The sequence below is a fragment of the Enhydra lutris genome, unplaced genomic scaffold (genome assembly GCF_002288905.1).
Source record: "Enhydra lutris kenyoni isolate GAN:26980312 unplaced genomic scaffold, ASM228890v2 scaffoldscaffold5, whole genome shotgun sequence".
Classification (NCBI taxonomy): Eukaryota; Metazoa; Chordata; class Mammalia; order Carnivora; family Mustelidae; genus Enhydra; species Enhydra lutris.
In genome coordinates, this window is record NW_019154089.1 from 30,377,358 (window position 1) to 30,399,398 (window position 22,041).

Below are 22,041 nucleotides of genomic sequence, written 5' to 3' on the forward strand. Positions count from 1 at the left end.
CTGGTTATCTTTGTAATATGGGGTTTTACATAGTTTTCCCTCCTTATCTGTAATTCTAAGCACTTAATCACCCAGGAACTGGTGAGACCTCTGCCTGTTTAGCAGCTGAGGCCTCACTGGGGGCCTTTCTGGGGGTTCTCAAACCCGCTTTTGTTGAAAACAATGATATCATTGAGTGGGTGGGGCTGGGCCAGGCTTTCCTCAGCCGGTTTAAGGAGAAATAGGGTCTTTATGACTTCTGTACTTATGGCTCTTTTCCAGTCCTTTCCATAGCTCCCATGTGCCCCACTGCCCCTTTTCCTTCTTTCTCCCTGAGGTTACAGATTTGTGGAAAACTGGCAGCCTCCACATTTTCTCCTCTTGCATCAGTCTCCCCGGAGAGAGGTCCAGATGGGCCAAAGGGGCTATAATGGCTGCATTATATCAGGCATGGTTCTTTTTCCAAGCCCCCTCCTCCCATGAAAGGAAAGGCAAGTCATGGGAAGGGATTCCTTTGGAAGGGAGACTGGAATGCTAGGGAAAGAGGTGATCTAAGTGTTGGGAGAGATAGCAGGCTTCTTGTATTCTAGGAGCTCTTTATCTCTTGAGTTCTTGGTGCTAAATTTGGGAATTGGTAAGGGTGCAAAGACTGAACTAGCCTTTCAGTTATGTGGTGGGGGGAACACGGCTGGGGGAAGGAAAGCAGAAATGTTGAATAAGGACCCTTAGTTCCTATTCCTTTACTCCACTCTTCCTCTCTGTCCTCAACACACACTCACTCGCGCACATGGACACACACACACACACACACACACACACACACAGAGTTGCATAAGCACCCTTCCTCCATAGATGTGTAGGCAGCTTTTTAGGGGTACTTGGAAGCTGGTTGCCTAATGGCTTTGCAGCAATTCCAGGAAGGAAGGAAGATAGGCTGTTTAACAGTGACTCTGCCTCCAGCGACCAGATGGTCATACCCACCTTCTGTGTGGTCTGTTCGTGTTTGCCAAGTGCTTTCATAGCTGACCTTGTAGGAAAGGAAAAATCATTTTCCCTCTACCTTTCTAAGTTCTTGGCTGGGAACCCTGTAACAAAAGACAGATTAACGAGAAAAACAAACAGAAGTTTATTAACGTGTACGTAAGAGATACCCAGGGAAAAATGAGCAGTAACTCCAAGAGTTAGAATTCAGGCTTATGTAGCATCTTTCCCAAAGAACAATAAATCTGTGGCGAAATGACAGGACAGAGGAAAGCAGTTAGGCTTCCAAAGATGGTAAAATGTGGAGAGGTAGATATATGGGAAACTAATGGGAGGCAGAAGAAGCTAGTCAGTAAAAAAGCTGAAGTTGTCTCTGGTGATTAACTTTTGTCCTTCCTGGTAGACAGGGGAGGAGGGACGCCTTTGAAGTTTTGTCCTGCTTTTAGGCAAATAGGGGGAGGACAGAGACGTTTTGTGTTTTTGTTTGGTTGGATTGATTTTGGGTTTTTTGTTTGTTTTTTGTTTTTGTTTTGTATCTGCTTCTTCTCAGTCGCCTTCAGTGCAAACTAATCCTTGTACTAAAGTGGCATATTTGTTGAGTGGCCTATTCTGCCCCACTTCTGCTTCCTCTGATCTTCGTGATGGGAGATGCAGGTGCTGGGTGGAGGACGGAAAACCTGTGCTTGCTTCACTCACATCCCCTAGTCTCCTGGCTGGGTGCTCAGCACACCACTGGCCTCAGTCAATATTTGTGGAATGAGTAAATGGGTTTACAGATGCAGAGGCTGAGGCTCAGAAGAGATTCTGCCACTTGGCGGATGACCCGGAGCAAATACAGGATGAATTCAAGCGCGGAGGAATTGGGTCTTGCTGGGGCTGTGTGCCCCGCAGTTTGCACGGTACAATGCTGTTCAATAAACGGTTAATGATGAGCCTGCACAAACGTCCTTCCTTCCTCTCTGCCTCCTGGGAGTGTCTGAACGGCCAACTCTAGGATTACCTGCCACTGACCTTTAGCTGGCTTTTGTTTATTGAGACTGATGGGTTCAGAAGCGAAATACAGCTATGTGATGTTGGGTGAGCTGCTTTTGCTCTTTCTCAAATTCTATAAAAGTGGATTGAGGGGAAGTATTGGACAGAGAAGGTAGCAAATAAAGATGCTTTTGTTGCAGTCAACTCTGCCATTTGTATCCTGATCCCCCCCAACCCCAGATACTTTATGGAAAACATATAGAATGTGTTGGGAAAAGAAGCTGAAGTACTAGGGCTCAAAAAGGACAGGGTCTAGGAATTCATAGGCAGCCTTTTCAGATTCCACCATTGGGGTGACTCTGCTCCCGCCATTTTCACCAGATGTCACCCACCATGGAATTCGGGGAAGTAAGACCTGATTATCCTGGCTTGTCACTATTGACCCCAGGTGCCTGTGGTCATAGTATGCAGTGAGAGGAGAACACTTGTCTCAAGGCAAATCGGGGCAACCTTTTGCCAAGAAGGTGGCAGGGATGCTGGAGGCTGGGATGATAGCTGTCTGCTACGATCGAGGAGGGCTTTCCAACATCTGACCTTCTTGACTGTGCCAGACCTGTGGTTTAGGAGGCTAGGAAACATGGGATGAAGTTTTTCAAAGTTACTGGGATATTCAGTCAGGGTCTGAAAGGGACCAAACACACATTTAGGGCAGGTTGGTTTGTGGTCTTCACCCATGTGCTTTTTGTTTGTTTGTTTGTTTTTTGTAGGATGGTCCCCCATTCCCCTTTTTCCTAGCATATTCTCAGAGGCCCAGTGATCTTAGAGTTTCCTTTTCTTCACTTACCTTTTGTCTTAATCACAAAGTATATCTCTACAGTATGCCTGTTGCCTCTTTCTTTGGCCCCTCCCTTCAGGTTGATCTATTAAATGGGCACTATGGTTATTTATCAAAATTTGGTATTTAGGGATGCACGGGTGGCTCAGTGGGTTAAGCGTCTGCCTTCAGCTCAGGTCATGATCGCAGGGTGCTGGGATTGAATCCCGCATTGGGCTCTCTGCTCAGCAGGGAGGCAGCTTCTCCCTCTGCCTGCTGCTCCCTCTGCTTGTGCTCATGCTCGCTCGCTTGCTCTCGCAAATAAATAAATAAAATTTTTTTAAAAAATGGGTTGTTAGAGAGGCAGCTATCTGATAATGTTTTCATTTTTTAGATTTTTCTAAGAAATAGAGGTAGTGCCCCATTTCCTTTAATGGTGGTGGTGGTGGTGGTTCCTCTTCTTCTTCTTCTTTTCCTTCACATTCTCCTCCTCCTCCTTTTTCTTTCGTTAACCGTCCAATAAATACTTGTCATGGGCTTTTCAGCACACGGTAGAACAAATCTGTAAACTCTTGGGTGAGCCATTTTTAGGTCCCTTACCTCAGGTTCCTGACAGTTAAGCTCCTCGACCCCAAGAAATCAGCCCTGTTTGCACAGAGAGGTTACTCATTTTTGTGGAGTTAGCCAGGAGAGAGGCATGAAGAGGATTAAATAAAGACCCTGCTGGTCAAAGGAGTAAACAGTGCTCATCTAAACATCCTCTGGTATATAAAAGCAAAACACAGGACCAGGAGCTGGTCTGAAGGATGCCAGGTCTTGTGCGGACTGGGAGAAGATGTAATGAGAAGCAGTTGGTGAAAAGGAGTGTTGACTTAATGCATTGTTTGGAAACTTCCTTAATAAAAGGTTAAAGAAAACATGCCATGTAGCTTCGGCTCTTGCCAGGGTTATGCGTGGCGCCATCTTGCCTCAAAGTGTTGCTTCTGGGGCTGGTCTTCTGGCAGGAATAATGATACTTGTTCAAGGAAGTCCTTGGGATAGGAGGAGATCCCCACTCTTGAGATTAGGACCAATGTTTAAAGTTCCTCTTTCCTTGGCCTTTCTGTTCCCTCCAAAAGGAACGCTTCTGCCGGTGGGCCCCTGGGCTTGTCAATCCTTATTTGGAGTTAGGGTCCATGCCTTTGGCTTGTTGGTTTGTTTCCATTCCTCTGGAGTCAGAGGTGGAATGAGTACTGGTTTGGAAATCTTGGTTCTGAAACAGCTGTCTCTTCTCCCCTTTACTTTCTCCTTCGAAAACAAAAGAAAACAATACTTACTGAATTTGTTTTTTGTTCCAAATATGGGCAAACATTGGCCATTACATTAGAATAGCACTCTGCTTTTCAAAAATCCTTCTAGTGCCTCCCTGTCCTGGACTATTTCTGCTTGATTGAAAGGGGGACTAATGCCGAGAAGCTTGTGATTGGCATAATGTCCCCTAGCTAGTTAAAAAATTTTAACACCCAGGGGCGCTTTGGTGGCTCAGTTGGTTGAGCATTTGACTCTTGATCTCAGCTCAGGTCTTGATCTCAGGGTTGTGAGTTCAAGCCCTGTGTTGGCGTGGAGCCTACTTAAAAAAAAAAAAAAAAAATTAAGCCCCATAAAGAAAGAGACTAGTATTTTTTACCCTCAGATACGCATTTTCTGGATTTACCAATTATCAAGGTCTTGCCACATGTACACCTAGCTATTCCTGGAGAAAATTATAACAATGATTTGTAGAACACAAATACTTTATGCTTTACAAAGAGTTCTTTCATAGTTGTTGATTTTACTTGACAAAATTTCATAGGCTTTTGACAGCAACCCTGTTAAGTAGACTCTAAAATTCTTCCTATTTTATAGATGAGAGCAGAGGCACAGAGAGGTTAACTGACTTGCCTAAGCTCCCCCGAATTTGAAGTGTCAGAGCTAGTGCTCGAATGTCATTTTCTCATTTGATCCTTCCAGCGTTGCTGTGAGATAGTAATTATTACTCTGTTCTTTTTGGTTGGATTTTGGTCAGCTAAGCCATGGAGGTAGTTTAGATGGCTCAAGTTCCTTTGGTCAATGACAGTTAAAATGCTAATTAACACTTGTCAAAGTTTGATTTATCTCATTCATGGGGGAGCCAGAAAGATGTTAAAACTGGTTTAAAAGTTGGATAAGGGAAACATATACGTAGGCATGTATTTTTTTTTAATAGTGAAAAAAATGAATGTTGAGATAAGATCACTAAGTTAGATCTAAAATTGGTTAATATCACTTTACGGGAAATGTAACCACAACCTTTGGAGTCATCTTTTCTACTGGGTGGAAATCATTTGCATATCTATTGTACCTCATTAGCCTTTGACAAGTTAACTTCTCATCCTACAGGGTTGTAGCAGAGCAGCCTTAATTGACTAGTCTTTCAAAACTAAGTGTCCCCCTACCCCCATCCCGCCCCCATGGAGTCTGAAGACCCTTAGCCTGGCCTCTCTGAGCCTTCAGCTGCACGAAATTGAAAGCAATTGTGGTCATCTTTGGCCTCATTTCTAGGGTTTCAAAGGACAGTCATCTAGAGGGCAGTGCTGCTGGTACTTAAACCAAAGCTTTCGGAGCCTAGACTTGCCCTCTGTGCTGGGCTGGTATCATCTTCCGGTTTGGAGGGGTGATCAAGAGCCTAAAAATGGGAAAAAGAGTTTAAAATGTTAACATAGATCCATTGGAGCAGGAGAATTCTCAGAGCCTGGAAATGCATCACCTGGAAAAACTATTACAAATGCAGATTTCTCAGTCCTCTGGAGAATATAATTCTCAGCGGGGCCGGTATGGGGCCTGGGATTTTATAGTTTTTCACAGTGCTTCCGGGTGTTGTGCAGTTCCTGGTCTAAGTCCCATGACAACGGCATTGAGAGTATGAGCGACAAATGACGGAGGCTTGCATTATCATCAGCATGGGTGGACAGTGTGAGGATCCTCCAGGGAAAATGAGAGTGGCCAGCAAGGCTGTACCTCCCCAGTGTTTAAGCACCAGGATACTCTTGACAGACCTAGAAGGAGCACACTCTGGGGGAATGAGGTGTCCGTGAAACTAACCACTGTGGGATGAGCTAAGTAATGTGGACCTGTGCCGAGCAAGGCTGCATAGGTTGTTATCACTTTGTCTTCACCGGGTGCTTATCTCAAGCGGAGGAAGGAGGGTTGAGCTCCGAGAAGCTGATTTTTGAGCCCTGCTGCCTCTCTCCCCAGAGGGAGTTTTAGAGATTGAAGTTCGGAGAGGCCTTTGAAATGTGTCTGATAGTGAATAAAATAGTCGTTAAAGGGATTGTTCTGGTTATGAAGGTGCTGAGCCTCTGGGGAGAGGGGTCAGGGCTGTTTCAGACTGCAGTGTACTTTTGGGGTCTGGCTGTGCCTCCGCATAGGGCCCTGGCTGCCCCCAGACAGCTCTATTGTCTTTCCCTGGAGAGCAATCTTATGTCTACTATTTGGGGGACAGCTTCTTTTCCCAGGTGGGATTCGGAAGATGCAGGTTTTGCTGGAGGACATAGGGTCTGAGCAGTCTGGTTTTTGCCCCAAGTGAGCATTTCTGTGGTGGCTTCTATTAGCACTGGGATATCATCTCTGCCTGTCTTGTGGGCTTGTGAGCCCGGAGGGTGTGTGTATGCAGCGGGGGAGCATGTCATAGAAACTGCTTTTCCATCAAAGCCAGAAGAAGGAGGGGGTGGGGTGGGAAATCTTGGACAGTCCTTCTCCCTTCCTGGACGCACTTCACTCACAACTTGTTTCCTGAAAATCCTAATACACTCCAGTGGTGAGAGATGGCTTCCTGCTGAGCTGCTGAGCCAGCCCCTTGTCAGGGAGGAGATGAGAACAAGATGTGGCCGAAGAAGGGGCGGATGGGCCAAGCTGGGCTGCTCATTGACCCCCTAGCCCCCTCTCTGAGTCCCAAGAGCACTGCCAGGGTACCACCTAGACACACAGGCATGGGCAGGCCTGGCTAGGGCTGTGGGGAGGATATGAAAGTGGTGTTTTGTCTCTCAGTAAAATTGCATGGATGGTGGTGATGAAACGTGACCCTTTTGCTTCTGGAAAGAAGGACCTTGGCCAACATTGGCAACCCCATTTGGGGAAAGGGTTGTTGTTTCAAAAAACTGGCCCTGAAGTCCTTATGTATTCATCCTCTTTCTCCTGCCGCGTGCTTTGCTTACCCATATTTTTCTCTGCATATATGCACATCTAATAGCTCATGACATTTTTGTGACATCCCGTATGTCCCCAAGGCTGCTATCGTTATCATCAAATTGTGGTCTGGACACTGGTTCCTGGAAGTGTTTTAGTTTTATGCTTCCAATTTCTAAGAAAAAACAGAGCAGAAAAGTGCTTAAAAAGTATGGTCTGGGCCAACAGCTCCGGGTCTGAAACCTGGCCCTGACATCGTGCCGGGAGAACTTGGACAAGTTAAATGTGGAGTTTCCAGGGTATTTAGTCACACAGTGGGGAAAGGATTAGGACCTACCTCAGGGGTCTGTTGTACGTGGGTGTGTTCAACGGTTTAACACTTAAATATGTGTGAACTGTTTCGATGGAACTTTTCTGGGTTTTTCAGGTTCAGAATGATCCAGGATGTGGTAGAGGCAGGAAGATGATGGGGGCTTGGGGAGTGAGACACTTTGATATTTCTGAGGTGTGCCTACCTTAAAAGTTAACTCACTAACTTGTGGTCTAGGGTGGTGCTTCTGCATCAAAATCACTTCGGGAGTTATTACAAAGGGTGGCTGAGTTTCTCTCTGCCCCAGTACATCTGCGGTGGGGTCTAGCAATCTACAGTTTTAACTAATTCCTAGACTATGCTGCCGCTGCTGGTCCTGAAACGGCTGTTAGGCAGAAAAAGAAGCAGATCATTCCATGTGGATTCAGAAGACAGAATGAGGCCAGTGGGCGCCAGTTACAGAGAGGTTCTGTGTAAGAACTTTCTCTGACTGCTAAATGGGTTCCGAAATGGAGTGGGGGCTCTCATGAGCTCCGTGTCACTGGAGATGTCCAGTACTGAATGGCCATCTGGCAGATTCCCACACAAGTAGAAGGTTCATTCATTCACCTGTTCATTCATCCATTCATCCACTCATTCACAGAGTAAACTTTGTATTGCCTGCTGGGAGGTGCTGGGAGGTGCTGGGAGGTGGGGAGAAGCCTTGAACAAAGCACCTGTGCCATTGTTCTCAGGGAACCCACAGTCCAGTGAGTTTGGCTAAATGATTACAAAAGTCCCTTTTAACCCTGAGGCTCTGAGAGTCCTATGATGAGATCCTCAGAATAAGAAGCTACAGAACAATGCTTACCCTGCTGAAGACATGGCCAGGGACTGACAAGAATGTGGCCATCTCTGAGGTTCAATCTGGAATGTTCTCTTCGGAGCATCTTCATGTGACTGAATCAATGATTCTCCCGCCCTAAGACTCAAAAAGAGGTTAAAAATGTATTTGCCAGGAGTGCATTTCCTGTGAGAAAATTCAGGTTTCCCACTGGCACTGAGATAGACCATTAAACTCTGAACCCATAACTAGCTGTCCATAATGCTATCTGTGAAAGCAGACCCAGGAAATGGGGTTGAGAATGAGCTAATTGCTTTTTCACCTCTCTCAAGTGATCAGCTGGAGGATTAATGACTGGGGACAGTTAGGGGGAAAGAGGTACATTCCATCTGTTTTTTCTGGGTTCTTCTGTTATTATTCCTGGTGGAAGCAATGATGATGATTGCTGACCTTTACTGAGCTCACTCTGTGAGTCTAGGCTTGCCGTTAAGCTCTCTTCACGCATTTTCACTTAATTCTTTTTTGTTAGACTCCCAATTTCTCTTCTCTTACGGACCTGAGACCCCCTCTTTGCCCCTGGACTTCAACTTTCTATAGATGCATTTTGCCTTTAATGTGGCTGAGCTAGTTGAAACCTCCACTTGGCTCTTTTATTTTTCTTTAAACTTTTAGAGAAATTCTAGGAACCTTGTTTGGTGTTGCCTTTGCCTTTGGTGAGAGAGTCTTAGCCTCAGCCTCAAGGGGTCTGTGGCAAGGGAGAAACCAATGTCCAATTTTAGAAAAGAAAAGATAAAAAACCAGAATTGTCTGTAAGGGTAATGCACAGAAACAGCAGGTCTCAAGAAATCTGAGCCACCAGGTCTCAGAAAAGGCAGGCAAAGGCCGTGCGGGGAAGTCCCGCAGCGGGAACAAAGGAACAGATGAATGACTCCCATCTGGTCGGTTTTTGCAACATCATTCCATTGGCTTAGCTTGGTTCCTGGGACACCGTTGGCCAGGGCCAGGTGGGACACTAAAACATGCAACAGGAAAGAGAGTTTCCCTTAAAGAAAACCTGGCATGCTGATACTGAAAGCTGGTGGGCGCCGTGCTAACATTACCAGTGTAGGTCCCAGATCTGAGTCCGCGGACCTTGGCAAGTTCTCAGTGTGTGTTTGCGTGTATATATTCTAGGTTGCAGAAAGCATTGCAATGCTGCTTTAGCTTTGTCTGCTTCCTCTGGTTGTGTCCAAACTAGGTGATGAACCCACTGAATACAAACTAATCCCCTTCCTCCTGGTTTTCTTTTTGTTCCCGAGGCCCTTATGGCGGCTTATTTTCTTGTGCTAGGAGAAGCTTGGGTGGTTCTTCCTGGGTCATTGAGAATGGCTGGCCGCTGTTTCCAGGAGGGCAGAGGCCATCACCTAAAGAGACAAAAGCCTTTGTTTATTCTTTGCAGGTACCTTTTTGCTCCAGCCTACACGGAAACCCATTACACTCCAAGTGGCAGCCCTCAGACCACCAGGCTGAAATCTGAGGTAAGTTCAGGTCAACAAAGATCTGCAGTTGGCCTATCCTCGTCCCACCCCTGGGGAGTGAGGAGATGCATGGTGGAGACAGACCCCCTCTGAAGGGTTTGTTTGCCCTGACCCAAGACCAAGGGCGTGAGCAGGAGAAGCATTCTGTAAATTTGTTGTCTCATAAGGCCGCCCTCTTCTCTGCTGGCTAAAATGGTCAGACGAACAGTAGTTCAGGTAATTGCATCTGATTAAAATTGGTATAAATCATTACGAAGCATACATTTTCTTTGTTGGGTGTTAATCACCCACATATTAACAAAAGTGTAAGTGAAAGAAATGAGTTACCAGGGATCCTGCCGTGTCACTTAATTAGATGTTTAATTGATCCTTTCCCATATGGATGGATAAGGTTTTGTAGTCTGCCTTCTCAATGTAATTTCAGGCTATGCAGATTTTCTTGTTTTGCTGCAGTGTTTATACTGGATTTTTTTTTTTTCTTTCAAAGTGTTTTTGAGTTCAGATATTTGCACAAAGATTTGTCACTTAAAAAATGGTCTTTCAGGGGTGCCTGGGTGGCTCAGTTGGTTTAGCATCCAACTCTTGATTTCAGCTCAGGTCATGATCTCAGGGTCCTGGGATTGAGCCCCGAGTTGGGCTCTGCACTCAACTTGAAGTCTGCTTGTCCTTCTCCCTCCTCCTGCTGGACTCTCAAATAAATAAATAAGTAAAATCTGTTAAAAAAAAATAGTCTGTCAAATCGTTTGTCATATGGATGCATTTTAGTGTGCTTCACCACACCCCACTGGTGGGCATTTAAGGTAGTGAACTGTACCCATTTCACAGTTTGCTGACTTTTCCTACCAGGGGACCGTTAGTGTTGGCGGGATCAGAGCAGTGGTTCTTAGCTAGGAGTAATTTTGCCTAAATCATCTCTTTTACTTAAACTTTTGTTAATGTAAAGAAGATAGGTTTCATGTTGATGAGGTCAATTTTAATCAGATGCAGTTACCAAAAAATATTCTATTTGTTTGGTTGACCATTTCAGCCAGCAAAGGAGGGGACACTTGGCAGCGTCTGGAGACAGTTTTGACTGTCACAACTGGGAGGTGGATGCTACTGGCATCTGGTGGGTAGAAGCCAGGAAAGCCGCTAAGTGTCCTATAATGCATAAGGTGGCCCCTCCACAACAGAGAGTTATGCGGCCCCAAATGTCAACAGTGCCCAAGATGAGAAACTCTGGATTAGAGTGAACTTTCTCAGTATGTGCAGATGAGATAGGGTGAAGGAGGGAAGATGGACTCCAGCAGGAGCAGCAGTGGTCTTCTGCCTTTGGGGCAGGACGTCATGGAAGTGGGTGGCATGCAGATGCGGAGTGTGGTGAATAGGGTAGCAGGATAGGCCCCTTAGCCTCAGTGTTCTTCTGGAAGCTTCTCGTGGAATCAGAGAAGCTTCATGGGTCTCCATGACCCGTCTTTAAAATATCTCTGCTGGAGCGCAGATGTCCAGAAGACAAGGACAGCCACTCTCCGTCAGTAAAAGCTCAGATTAGTTTATCAGATTAGCCTTGAATGGGGAAAGGGACCCAGGACTTCTAAGTTTTGACAGATCTGAGAGGTTGGGAGCATAGCAATCGGGTAGCTGAGGAGCTGTGTTCCATCAGTGCTGTCTTCTTCACCAAGACCTTTCTGGAGGGGGGAGGAGTTGGCAGTGTGGCCAGGATCCACGGGCAGGCAGGTTGACCTTGTCTTCTCATCTCTGGGGAGGCTCTCTAGGCGTGGCTCCTCGCCTTCTTCAGTGCCCCTTGGTCGAAACTCCCTCCATTATGGAGACCTCCACTCTCTGCCTCCAGGGAGGAAGCAGGCGTGCCTCGAAAGCCCCAGGACCTCACCAAGCACCGTCCTCTGAGTTTGGCTTTGGCACTTCTCCACCCGCAGCTCAAGAATGGGTCTCAGTGCACAAGTTTGCCATGAGCTCATACTTCCTGCTGTGAAAGCCCCCTTGGGTGGCCCCCTCAGCCTGAGAGGCTGAGAAGGAATGCGGTGACTTCATGACTGTTCATTTACTTGTTCTTTGTGCACTCAGCATCAGGCAGAGATGCTGTGAGGGCCTTTCAGAAACAAAGGAGTGGAAGAGAACTTCCCCTCACCCCTGGAACACCCCTCTTTCCTGAAGGTCCTGTTGACCGAAGCACATCCTAGCTGCAGTATGGGACGACCCATTATTTTCGTACATCCCTCCTACTGGACCCTTGCAAAGCCCCCATCCAGCCCCATGGAACTCCTTCTCCGCTTTCTTACCTGGGAGCTGAGGACTTCAAAGAGAAATGAGAATAGAATACACCATTTAGCTGTGCCTGACCCAAACATGGAGGGCTACGCCCTGCGACCAGCCTTGGCCTGGGCTACTGGGAGCCCTGGGAACCGTCAGACTCATCCTTCAGGCCAGCGGAGTTCAGATTTGGAGTCTGAGGCCAGGCATGTAGACTTTAACCAGCTCTGTGACCTTAACCAATGCTTTTGTCCACACTGGTATTGAGTTTCTTCATCAGAAAATTGGATATATTAAGATCTGACTCTCAGAGCTATAGAAGGGTAAGATGAGTCACCGATTTTGTGGGAATTTGTAAACATATCTGCCAGCGCCACATTTTACTCATGAGGAAATTGAGAAGAGAGAAAATAACATGTTTATGTTCAGATAACCAGCCAGTGGCAAGGCTTAGACTAGAATTAAGTCCCTGGTGGGGCTAGAAGAGAGTAGAGCTGTGACCAGTTCATTCCTGCACACTTTCCTGGGGCTGCTTTTGCTCAGAGAGGCCGGCGAGTCTCAAGTTAGGCTTGCCGTGGTTCCAGTCTCCTCCTGGCTGTGTGACCTTGTGAGCCACAGGAAACCTCTCCCACCTTTAATTTCCCTTTTTAAAAAATGGCAGTTAAAATACCTACCTCATAAGGCTGTGAGATTGTCAGAATTAAAGGAAAAAAAATCTCCATTAGTTTTTTTTCCAGTCTCCAGGGCTGGATGGATGTTAGCCTCATGGTTTACAATAGAAATGGCAGGTATCATTAGCATGTGTGATGATGTGTGTGAAAGCGCTTGGTCGATCTAAAGCATGTTATTAAAGTCCACTGTTATGCTGTTTGAGAGGGCACCTTGGTGAACACTATTAGCATCATCTCAAAGATGGGAAGAGGCCCGGGGATTCTTCGTGTCCATCCCTGGATTTGAATTCTCTTGATTTGTAGAGGGACCCGGATTTTTGAAACTGTAGCTGATCCTCATTTCTGAACTTTTTGACTCTCCGTCATTCCAACATCTGCAAACCCCACTGACCCTATATGGGCCTGGCCTCGTCTTCCACTGGTGAATGATGCGGGCTGTGGAGTTCATGGCCCTGTGGCTGAGTTGTAAGGATCGGTTCAGAAGCTGCGAGTTGATGATACGTCTCCAGGTCTTGGGAGTCTGGCAGAGGGGGCCTGTGTGACAGCCGGCATCTGGGGGCCTGTGTGACGACCGGCATCTGGGGGCCTGTGTGACGACCGGCATCTGCAAGCAGGTGGAATCCCGGCTGGAAGGGGGGTTATGCCTGCCTCACCTCCCTTCACAGGTGCCGGCACAGCGCCTTTCCGCAGTGTTCCTCTGAATGCCGGCATCTGGTGCACTGGAAGTCCAGGAGAGTTTGATGCAAAGAGAGAAGCCGCTGCCTATCTCTTGTCCTGAGCTAGAATGGGTGGAGGAGCCGAGCCACGCCGCCAGCCAGCAGGTTGTCGCCATGAGAGAGGACACCCGTGCTCTGGACCCTGCCCCTGAGCTGAGTTCCGGCCTGGCCCGTAGCCTGTGACCTGGCATGTGGCTCAGCTGTGTATGACCCAGAATTGGTGTGGGACCACTGAGGGTTCAGGCCCTCGGTGGGCTTCCGGCTCCCTCGTAGCCACATCCCACCTTTGACTTTAAGGCCTGTATCACGATCACTAAGGTTTATTGCCTACCACAGGTCCTCAATGGAGAGTTTTCTCACAAGCACCTCATGAGGTAGAGACCAAAGACACTGGAGGTCGGAGGGAGGTTGTGGAACTGTTTCGACCACAGGCAGGTGTGGGCGCTTGCATGTAGATCCAGCCGGGCCGCACCAGCGTGCCTGCGTTTAGTCATCAGGCCATTGCCCTGCCCAGAGCTGGGCGGGAGGTGGGGCCAGAGAGTGCCGATGAATGGGTTTGTGAACGAATGGGTTTGCCGCCTCCTGGGTCCTGTCCCTGCTGGCTTCCGACCGAGGAACGACCACAACAAGTGTGGTCCTAGTGAGGGATCGCCGGGCAGATCGTAGGCAGATGCCCGAGATTTCTGATTGAACCTGCCTGGGCACTGTGGGGAAAGAAAAAACTCCCGTGTCTGCAGCTGCAGAGCTCAGACCCTTCCTAACACCTTTGCGAAACCCGCCTCTGCCCTGGGGATTTTTCCCTCTCTCTCTTCTGAGCAGCTGAGCTCCCTTGAACTATGTGGGAAGAAGTTTATAGGAGTGTGCCCTTGTGTGTGCTGGGGACAGTCGTGGGCTGCGCCCATCGGTCTCTTTGGTGCTTCGCTGCTCCTAGCTGTGTCCCGGGTGGCCTCTTAGATGCTCTGGTTCCCCTACTTATAATACACTCGGCTGGCACCTCCAACTTGGATTTCAAGCCTCTCTTCAGAGTTTGTAATTAAATCTCTGTATGGCTTTTTAATTAAGATTGGCTCTCGCAAGACGCTAAGTCCCAGGAAGGCTGGAGACGTGCGTGCTCTCTCCTTGTTGTGTCTCCCGGACGTAGCGGGGGGCCTGGCCTGGAGCAGCATTCAGCAGCTGCTTGTAGTCAAGGGGAGTCCAGCCAGGTCAGGAGGACCAGATGGCTGTGAGACACACCGATGTGAGAGCAGCATCAGCCCTCCAGGCGTCTGTGGCTGCAGGTGCCAAATCGGGTTTGATCCAGGCACACAGGGATTCAGGGAGGTGGGGAAGTGGGGAGCTCTCCGTTTCCCAGGGCTGCTGTGGCAAAGCACTGTGAACTTAGAGGTGCAAAACACAGTTCCGGAGGCTGGAAGTCCAAAATCATGGTGTCAGCAGGGCCAGGCTTCCTCTGTGGTCTCTAGGGAAGGATGCTTCCTTGCCTCGTCTAGCTTCTGGCGGCCCCCGTCAGTCCACGGTGCTCCTTGGCTTGCAGCTGGATCACCCTAATCTCTGCAGCCGACTTCAGATGGCCTCTTCTCTCTCCCTCGGGCTCTCTGTGTCCTCCCCTCTTTTTCCAAGGACATCAGTCCAGTATGACTTCATCTGAACTTAATGCCATCTGAAAAGACCCTGTCCCAAAGAAGGTCACATTCTGAGATTCTGGGAGGACACGCATCTCAACTCTGCAGGGGATCCCGGAGGTGACTCGAGCAGGGAGGCAGGCTCTTCAGAAGCCATCGTGGCCTGTAGCCACGTGTCATGGCAAGAGCCCTGAGCTAGACCTGATGTCCTGGCTTCTCTAACAGGGAGACCTTTAGCAAATCTTTCTGCTTCTCTGAATCTCGGTTGTTCATCTGTTCACTGGAATGATGACATCTGCTCTGTCCCAGGACTATTACGAGGATCAAATAAAAGGGTGGTTTAGGAAGCTCTTTGCAGACTGTAAGTTAGGGCGTGCATAATCGTCCCTGACCTTCACGGAACATGAACGTTGCCAAGCTTATCAGTGTCCTTTCGCCTGACCAGCCCCCTCTTCTCCTCGCTAGGACCACTGCTTTTACCACGGGACGGTGAGGAAGGCCGAGCAGTCCAGTGTGACACTCAGCACGTGCCGGGGAATGAGGTAAGAGGCCCTGGCCGCGCTGGGGGGCGCCTGGCACTCCCCGCACGCATGGAATTTTTAGGACAAGCAGGGCTGGCCTTGGGCAGGGACCTTGAGAGGCTGTCCATTGAGAGTGTATGCAAGCCAGTTCTGCGAAGGGCTGAGCTTCGGAGAGACAAGGAAAGTCCCGGATAATCCACAGATTCACTGGGCTTGAGCTTTCTCTTTCTTGAGGAACTTCAGGTTTCTTTATTATTTAGGCATGGGGAAGCCAGCAGGTCAGGAGATGACTACCACTGAAAAAACAGTTTGCTGTACTCAAGATCCCAAGAGAAGGGGCACACCACATAGGGAAGCACAGGGGTCAGTCAGGGGCCAGGTTGTGGGAGGTGAGGGGATGTGGGCAGGAGTCTTCGCTTTGGTTTCTATAGGAAGAAACCGGCATGGCAGGGTAAGCTGGCTTTGGATTGGCCACTTTGAAGTGGGATCTGGGGCAAAAGGGCTGTTCCTAGTTGTCTGGCACCAGCTCCCAGGGTGATCAGGGCAGGGGGACTGGCTAATAGGGTGGCACCTGCCCCCGGGGTGATCTGGGCAGGGGGACTGGCTGAGAGGGTGAGAGCCTGCATCTCAAAGTTGTTTACCGTCCCTAGGAATTGGCTAATCCTGAGAAGGGCAAGGCCCCAGCTATCAAAGCATCATCATAATACAGAAAATAAAAGTCATGGTTCATACACTTGAAATGAGCGTGAGTGCTTATTCCCACTTCTCCTTTGCTCTTTGCTGGTCTCAGAACTAGCAGGAGATGAAAAAGGAACCGGGCATTTAGGAGAAGAGGAGGGAGGAAGAGAAGGGAGAAGCTAGGTGATTTTCAGGATGACAGGCGAGGCAGAGAATCTATGTTAACTAGAGCCCTCTACCGTGAAGCCCTGTGCTGAGACTTCACCCAGGCTCACATGCAAGTGCAAGGCCCCTCGTGTGTTTGTTTATAAATTGGCCATGTCTCCTCTGTAAGGCTTCTCAGTGCGTCTGCCGGAGGGAATTAGGCAGGAAATGAGCTTTGGCTGGAAGACCATACCCGTGGCTCCCGATCCTCTGCTCAGATGACCTGGTTGAGCCAAGCCAACTGGTCTCCAGTGGTGTTTACAGGCCCAGCTGCCACCACCTGTGGTCTGCAAGTAAACAATGTCTGTCCCAAGAAGGAAGAAAGGGAACACGCAGGTGTGACTCGCTTCTCCCTGCCTCTTCCTCTGTGTCCAGGGTCTGGAGCAGTGGGAACTTGGCTTGGGTTCTCACAAATCATTCCCGCAGCCGTGCTGACAGGGGGAAACCGGCTGAGCCGCCCATGTGTTTGTGTTCTGCACGCTTCCCTCTGCTGCAGTTACCCGTCTTACTTTCCCAGCCTTCTCACTGCACACCTTAAGAACTGAAGGGCATCTGTGGGCCCGGCTGGCTTAAGAGCCGGAAACGTATACCAGATGTCTCATTCGGACCCTAGAGAAGGAACAGCTGCAGCAGCAGCAGACCTCAGACCCATGTAACCCTCAAGTCCCTCCCCACGGCTCATAAAGCCATGCTTCGTGGAGCAACCTCCATAGTGATGGCGCTTCTCTCCTGGGAATGTGCTCTTTTGCTTAGAGAAAATAGGTAGGATTTATACCAGATGGAATCTTTGGCTGGTCATACAAATACAGAGGAGTTCCCCTGAGTTTCCAGAGTTTCCAGATTGTTTCGGGCCCCCCTCTTCTCTCCAAAGCAATGTTTGAGTGACTTTAATTGGAGCAGTGATCCATGATCATGGTAAAAACAAATTCAAGTAGTACAAAAGAGAGGGTCCCATGAAAGATAGGGTCCTTTTTCACCCAGGATTTCCAGGCCCCCCTCCACCAGCGGCAGCCATTGTTAGCAGTTTCTTGTTTATCCTTTTAGAAATATTTCTTGCAAAAAAAGAACATTGGTAGGTCACATCCTGTTTTATAATCGTATTTGGGCTGCTGACACCTTTGAGAATTGTGTGACAGCTACGGATCCTTACAAAAAACACCAGCAGAAAGATGGGGCATACCATTTCACTAGGGATGTTGGGTGTCCAGGCCCCCCAGCCCGTCTCTGATCAACAACTCATCCTTTAAATGTCCACCTGACTTCTTACATGCACAAACGCTTTGCAGAGGAGCACATAGGATCAATGTAAGGAGGGATGGTTATCTGTGAAGGAATCCAGACAGTATCGGGATGAAGTGACCGTGAGTGAACCTGCAGGTTCTAGGAGACACGCTGTGTGTGTATATGCGTGTGTATGTGTCCCTAGCTCGCTCTCTGCCAGCAAGAGAGGTATTGATTGCAGTAAAACTTTTTTTAACCTCATTGGTAAGTTGCTTATTTTTAAACAAAATGCTGTTTAAAAGTTATTATTGCATAACTGATGTGTTAACCATTCAAATAATCTAGTTTCAAGTTAAAAGAAGTGGAAGTTCCTTATCCCCTCCCACCGTTCCAACCAGTTGCTCTTGGGGATATATATAACTGAAAGACATAAGTGTGTGTATACATGGTGTTTCTTAATCCAAATAAGATAACCCTATACATAACACTATGAAATGTTTTTCTCACTTAACATTATGTCTTAGGCACACATAGATCTAGCTCATTCTTCAAATGGCTACATAGTGTCTTTATGAAGGTCAGACAAGTTTAATTACATTGAAGGTCTTTCAAGGATATATATAGTAAATCTGATAACAGCTCTGTCCTCAAAACCCTGGGCCCCACTTCCACTGTGGTTATACTGACCCTTCACCCCAGGATCCAGGTCTGTGAGAGAGGGCGGGAGAGAGAACATGAGATCAGAAATGTGAGAGAATGTGTAAGAATGTGTGCATGATGGCCTGGAAGGAGCTCAGAATTTAGTCAAGGGACCCACCTTTGAGACTCCACACCTCCTGGAGATGGGGTCTCTGAGTTTTGCCTTTCCCAAATCATTCTCTGCTTGTCTTTGCCGTGGCTGGACTGGCGTTTCCCGTGGGCCTTCGTTGTGGATGGTGCTCATGGGGCAGAGGCTGGAAGGGGACGGTGGGTCCGGGGTCCGGGGGCTGGGGTCAGGGCCCCCCTGGGGAATGAGGAGCCTGTTCACCAGAAGGCTGGGATCTGCCCCAGCTCTAACATTAACTCACTGGGTAACTGTGCACGTTCCTTTTTCCCTGGGCTTTGGTTCCTCTCATCTGAAAAAGAAAACAGATCAGATCACGCAAAGGACTGTTGAACGTTGGAAGTTCTGAGCTACAGAGAGTGCATGGTCCCAGGGAGGCCGGTGCCTGGGGTGGGATGGGGTGGCAGCAAGGCAGCCCTGTCAGCCCCTCTCCTGGGGAGGGGCATGGCCTTCTGCCTTTGAAAACCTGGCCTGGCTTCTGAAGAACACATCATAAACGCTGCCTCTGTGTCCAGCACAGAGTAAGCCGTGACCTGTGTGGATCCTGGAGTCGAACCAGTCTCATCTAGAGCCTAATCCCCGGTGTTGGTTTTCTCGCCTATAAAATGAGAACATCTGTGACATCTTCGGTGGATTTACATTAGGGGATGAGGGTGGTCTCCTTGAGAGCAGGGACTCCTTTCAGTCCTGTTGCCTCCCCAGTGCCTAAAACAGTCCCTGGCACATTGTAGGTTCCGTATATGTGTGCTGAGTGGCTAGGGAACGGCTCCCTGTACTCCAGTCAGTTATCACAGCCACGGTGTGAGCCGGCCAGCACTGTGGACTTAGCACAATGCTAGTAGACAGCAGCCCGAGTTTGAGCCTTGTGTGCTCCCTCCTGAGCTTACGCTCTCCACTTGTGCCTTGCCACCCCATACCCAAGGGAGCACATCACCTATGTGCCTTCTTCCTTCTGTGCCGCTTTTGATGCTCGCAATACCTTTTTCTCATTGGATGCAGATTGGGGCCAGGGCGGGGAGGGGAGGGAAAGAAGGGGAACAGGGTGGTTACCTCTTAGGGCAGCTCTGGATGTAGGGACCTGGGATGTGTCTCCTTAGGTTTAGCTCTGAATGGACACATTCCTACGAGGCACTTCTTGCCTAGGTCGTTCAAGGGTGCATTTGGGGGAGTCCCGTGATCATTCAGGAGTTAAGCACGAATCACCCGCCACTGCCTGCCTGCCCTTCCCTGCCAAGGTTCCTCTGTATAATTTCATTTATATCAAGCTCTTAACAATGAGCAATAGGGTGGAGAGTGGACTGGAGAATAGCGCATGAGGTCCCAGCTTCCCAGCTTCCTGCGTCCCCCTCCTGTGCCCCCTGACTGAGCTCTGCCAGTGCTTACATTTAGCAAATTAGATCAACTGAGGCTCCTGGAAAGATAAACGACCTGTGGGTGCTCAGGGGAGAGCAGCTAGCAGGATTTGGGGGTGATGATGGGGGGCCACGGGAAGTGGATTCTAAGAAATCCCCTGACCATTGTGGGAGCTGGTGCTCACTGTGAAGTTCTGGGGTTCATGCCAGCTTCTCCTCCAACCCAGGCAGTCGGGGAGGACTGCAGCTGTGCCACGGGGCCGTTACCAGGGACCACAGTAGGGGGAGGGGTGGGGAGTGGCCACAAGTTCTCAGTGTCCTGAGACCTAGTATCTGCCACTCTCCGAAGCAGAATCGTCTGGGCTTTTGTGAAAGGACAGGCTTCTGCCACCAAGCCTGGGCTCCAGGCCAGATTTCCTGAGTGTGCCTGCGCTGGGAATTACCGCTCGACTTGTTTACGCTGCAGATGCTCCAGCCCCAGAATCAGAGTCTCCGACATCTGTCACGTTAATGTACACCGCAGAATGGTCTGATAGGTAGATCTGGGGGCTCTGATCCTGGAGATCTATGACCCCTCAGTTTGGAACTCACTGATGGAGGCAGTTGGCCCAGAGGCTGCCAGAACTTAAATCTTTGGCTCTGGATACCCATCAGACCTTGTTATGCAACCTCTCTGGGGCTCAGTTTCCTCATCTATAAAATGGGACTCATGATGATGCCTTATAACGCTGAAAAAAGAAAAAAAGAATGATGATTATAAGCCCAGAGCCTGGCCTATGGTTAACTCTCAAAAAAATGGCCTCTCACAAGGAAAATGGGCTAAATGCCTCCTTTGTCTTCTTATCTCCCGACAGACTGGTATCTTGCTTCTGACGGGCCGATCTCACCTCTGCGGAGAGTTACTCATGCCTGTCAGCTGTAGCCATCTGTAAACCGGGAGTATCTTTCTGCCCTACTCTACAGGGCTGTGTGACAGAGGTAGTGTGACAGTGTGGTTAAGGTTGTGAGACCTGGGACCAGACTGCTTGTGTTCTGACTACCTGTGTGACTTGGGGCAGTTTATTAACCTCACCTAGTCTTAGTGCTCTTGTTTGCACAATGGGGGTCAGAAATGTTAGGGTGAAGAAGGAAATACTCAGCACAGTGCCCGGGCTATAGCAAAACCTCCACATAGCCACCATGATTAATATTACTCACCATGGACCAAACTCTGGCTTGGTCTCTGCTCTGTTTGACCAGAGGCAGGTTCAAGCAATGCCTGCTGGGTCGGCCCCACGGGGACCTTCACTGGTTCCTGCGCGGAACTTTCCACTCACTGGGTGTTATCTTCGCAGCCACAACCTGATGGGCATAAAACCATCATCTGACTTGCTGTCAAGCCCTCTGTCTCCAATGTTTGGAGTCACTGGGGGAAACTGAGGTCATGGGAGGGGCCTTGGTCAGCCGCGATGAGAAGAAAAGCTTGGGAACAGGATGCCCACAGTGGCTCTGCCCTCTGCCCTTTCCTGTCTGGACTCGAGAGCGGATGTGACCCTGGCTGTTCACCCACTCCCACCTCCAGCTGTTGAGGGAGCACCTTGGGTGTCCTGCCGAGGGGGTTGCTGTGTCAGCCTGGGTGAGGCAGCCGGGAAGTCGTCAGGCTCCCGGGCACCGGAATGAGGTCAGCCAGGGATGGGTTCCAGGAAGGCTGCTGCTGATCCGCTTGGCGCTATCTCTCCGGCAAGCATCACAGGCTCTTCCCAAAGGGGAAAACCTGGGTGGGGATTTGAGGGGGGTAGGGGTGGAGGTGGAAGCTGGGGCAGCCAGAGAGAGGTCCTGCCAGTTTGGAGAGGCAAAGACCGACTTGGAGATACCTTAGCTTTGAAATTTCTGGACAGATGAGGGCCTGAGGTTTTGGAGCCCATGAAATACTACTGGTGCCCTAGGACTTGTTACTGGGCTTCTTCCTCCCGCAGAGCCCTGACTGAATGCCTTCCTTTGCTACAGTATTCATCTCACCGCATCACGCCTGCTACATGGGCCCATACTCACCCTTCCATGGATTATGTGTGGTAGTGATCAGTAGTAGGTCATGGCCTTGGAAGCCTCATTGATGTGATGCTCCCAGGCAGCTGTGTCCAATCCATTAGCGTTAGGGGCGATGAAACCTTTGTGCTCTGTTATATACTCTGTTCTGTACTCCAGTGGTTTATTCCCAGGTTCAGAGTCTAAGCTCCACGGGGGCCGGGACTCTGTCTGTCTTGTTCACGTCTCCATCCTCCTCATCTGGCTCGATGCCTGGCACATAGCAGGAGCTCAGGAAACCATGAATGACTGACTTGTGGAATGAATGGCCGTCCTCCAATGAAACTGAGAATGACTTGAGAACAGGGATTATGTCTAGATCACATCTAGTACAGGTGAAAAGT

At 49.0% G+C, this 22,041-nt stretch overlaps 1 protein-coding gene across 1 annotated transcript in view; it reads left to right on the forward strand.

Annotated features, from left to right (window-relative positions):
- The window catches only part of LOC111141010 (ADAM metallopeptidase domain 19), a 111,391-nt gene that overhangs the window by 21,192 nt on the left and 68,158 nt on the right, over positions 1–22,041 (forward strand). Inside the window, exons 4-5 of the mRNA XM_022493326.1 lie at positions 9,500–9,578; positions 15,300–15,376. Of these exons, the coding sequence (XP_022349034.1) occupies positions 9,500–9,578; positions 15,300–15,376 (156 nt within the window). The remainder of the gene's footprint in view (positions 1–9,499; positions 9,579–15,299; positions 15,377–22,041) is intronic.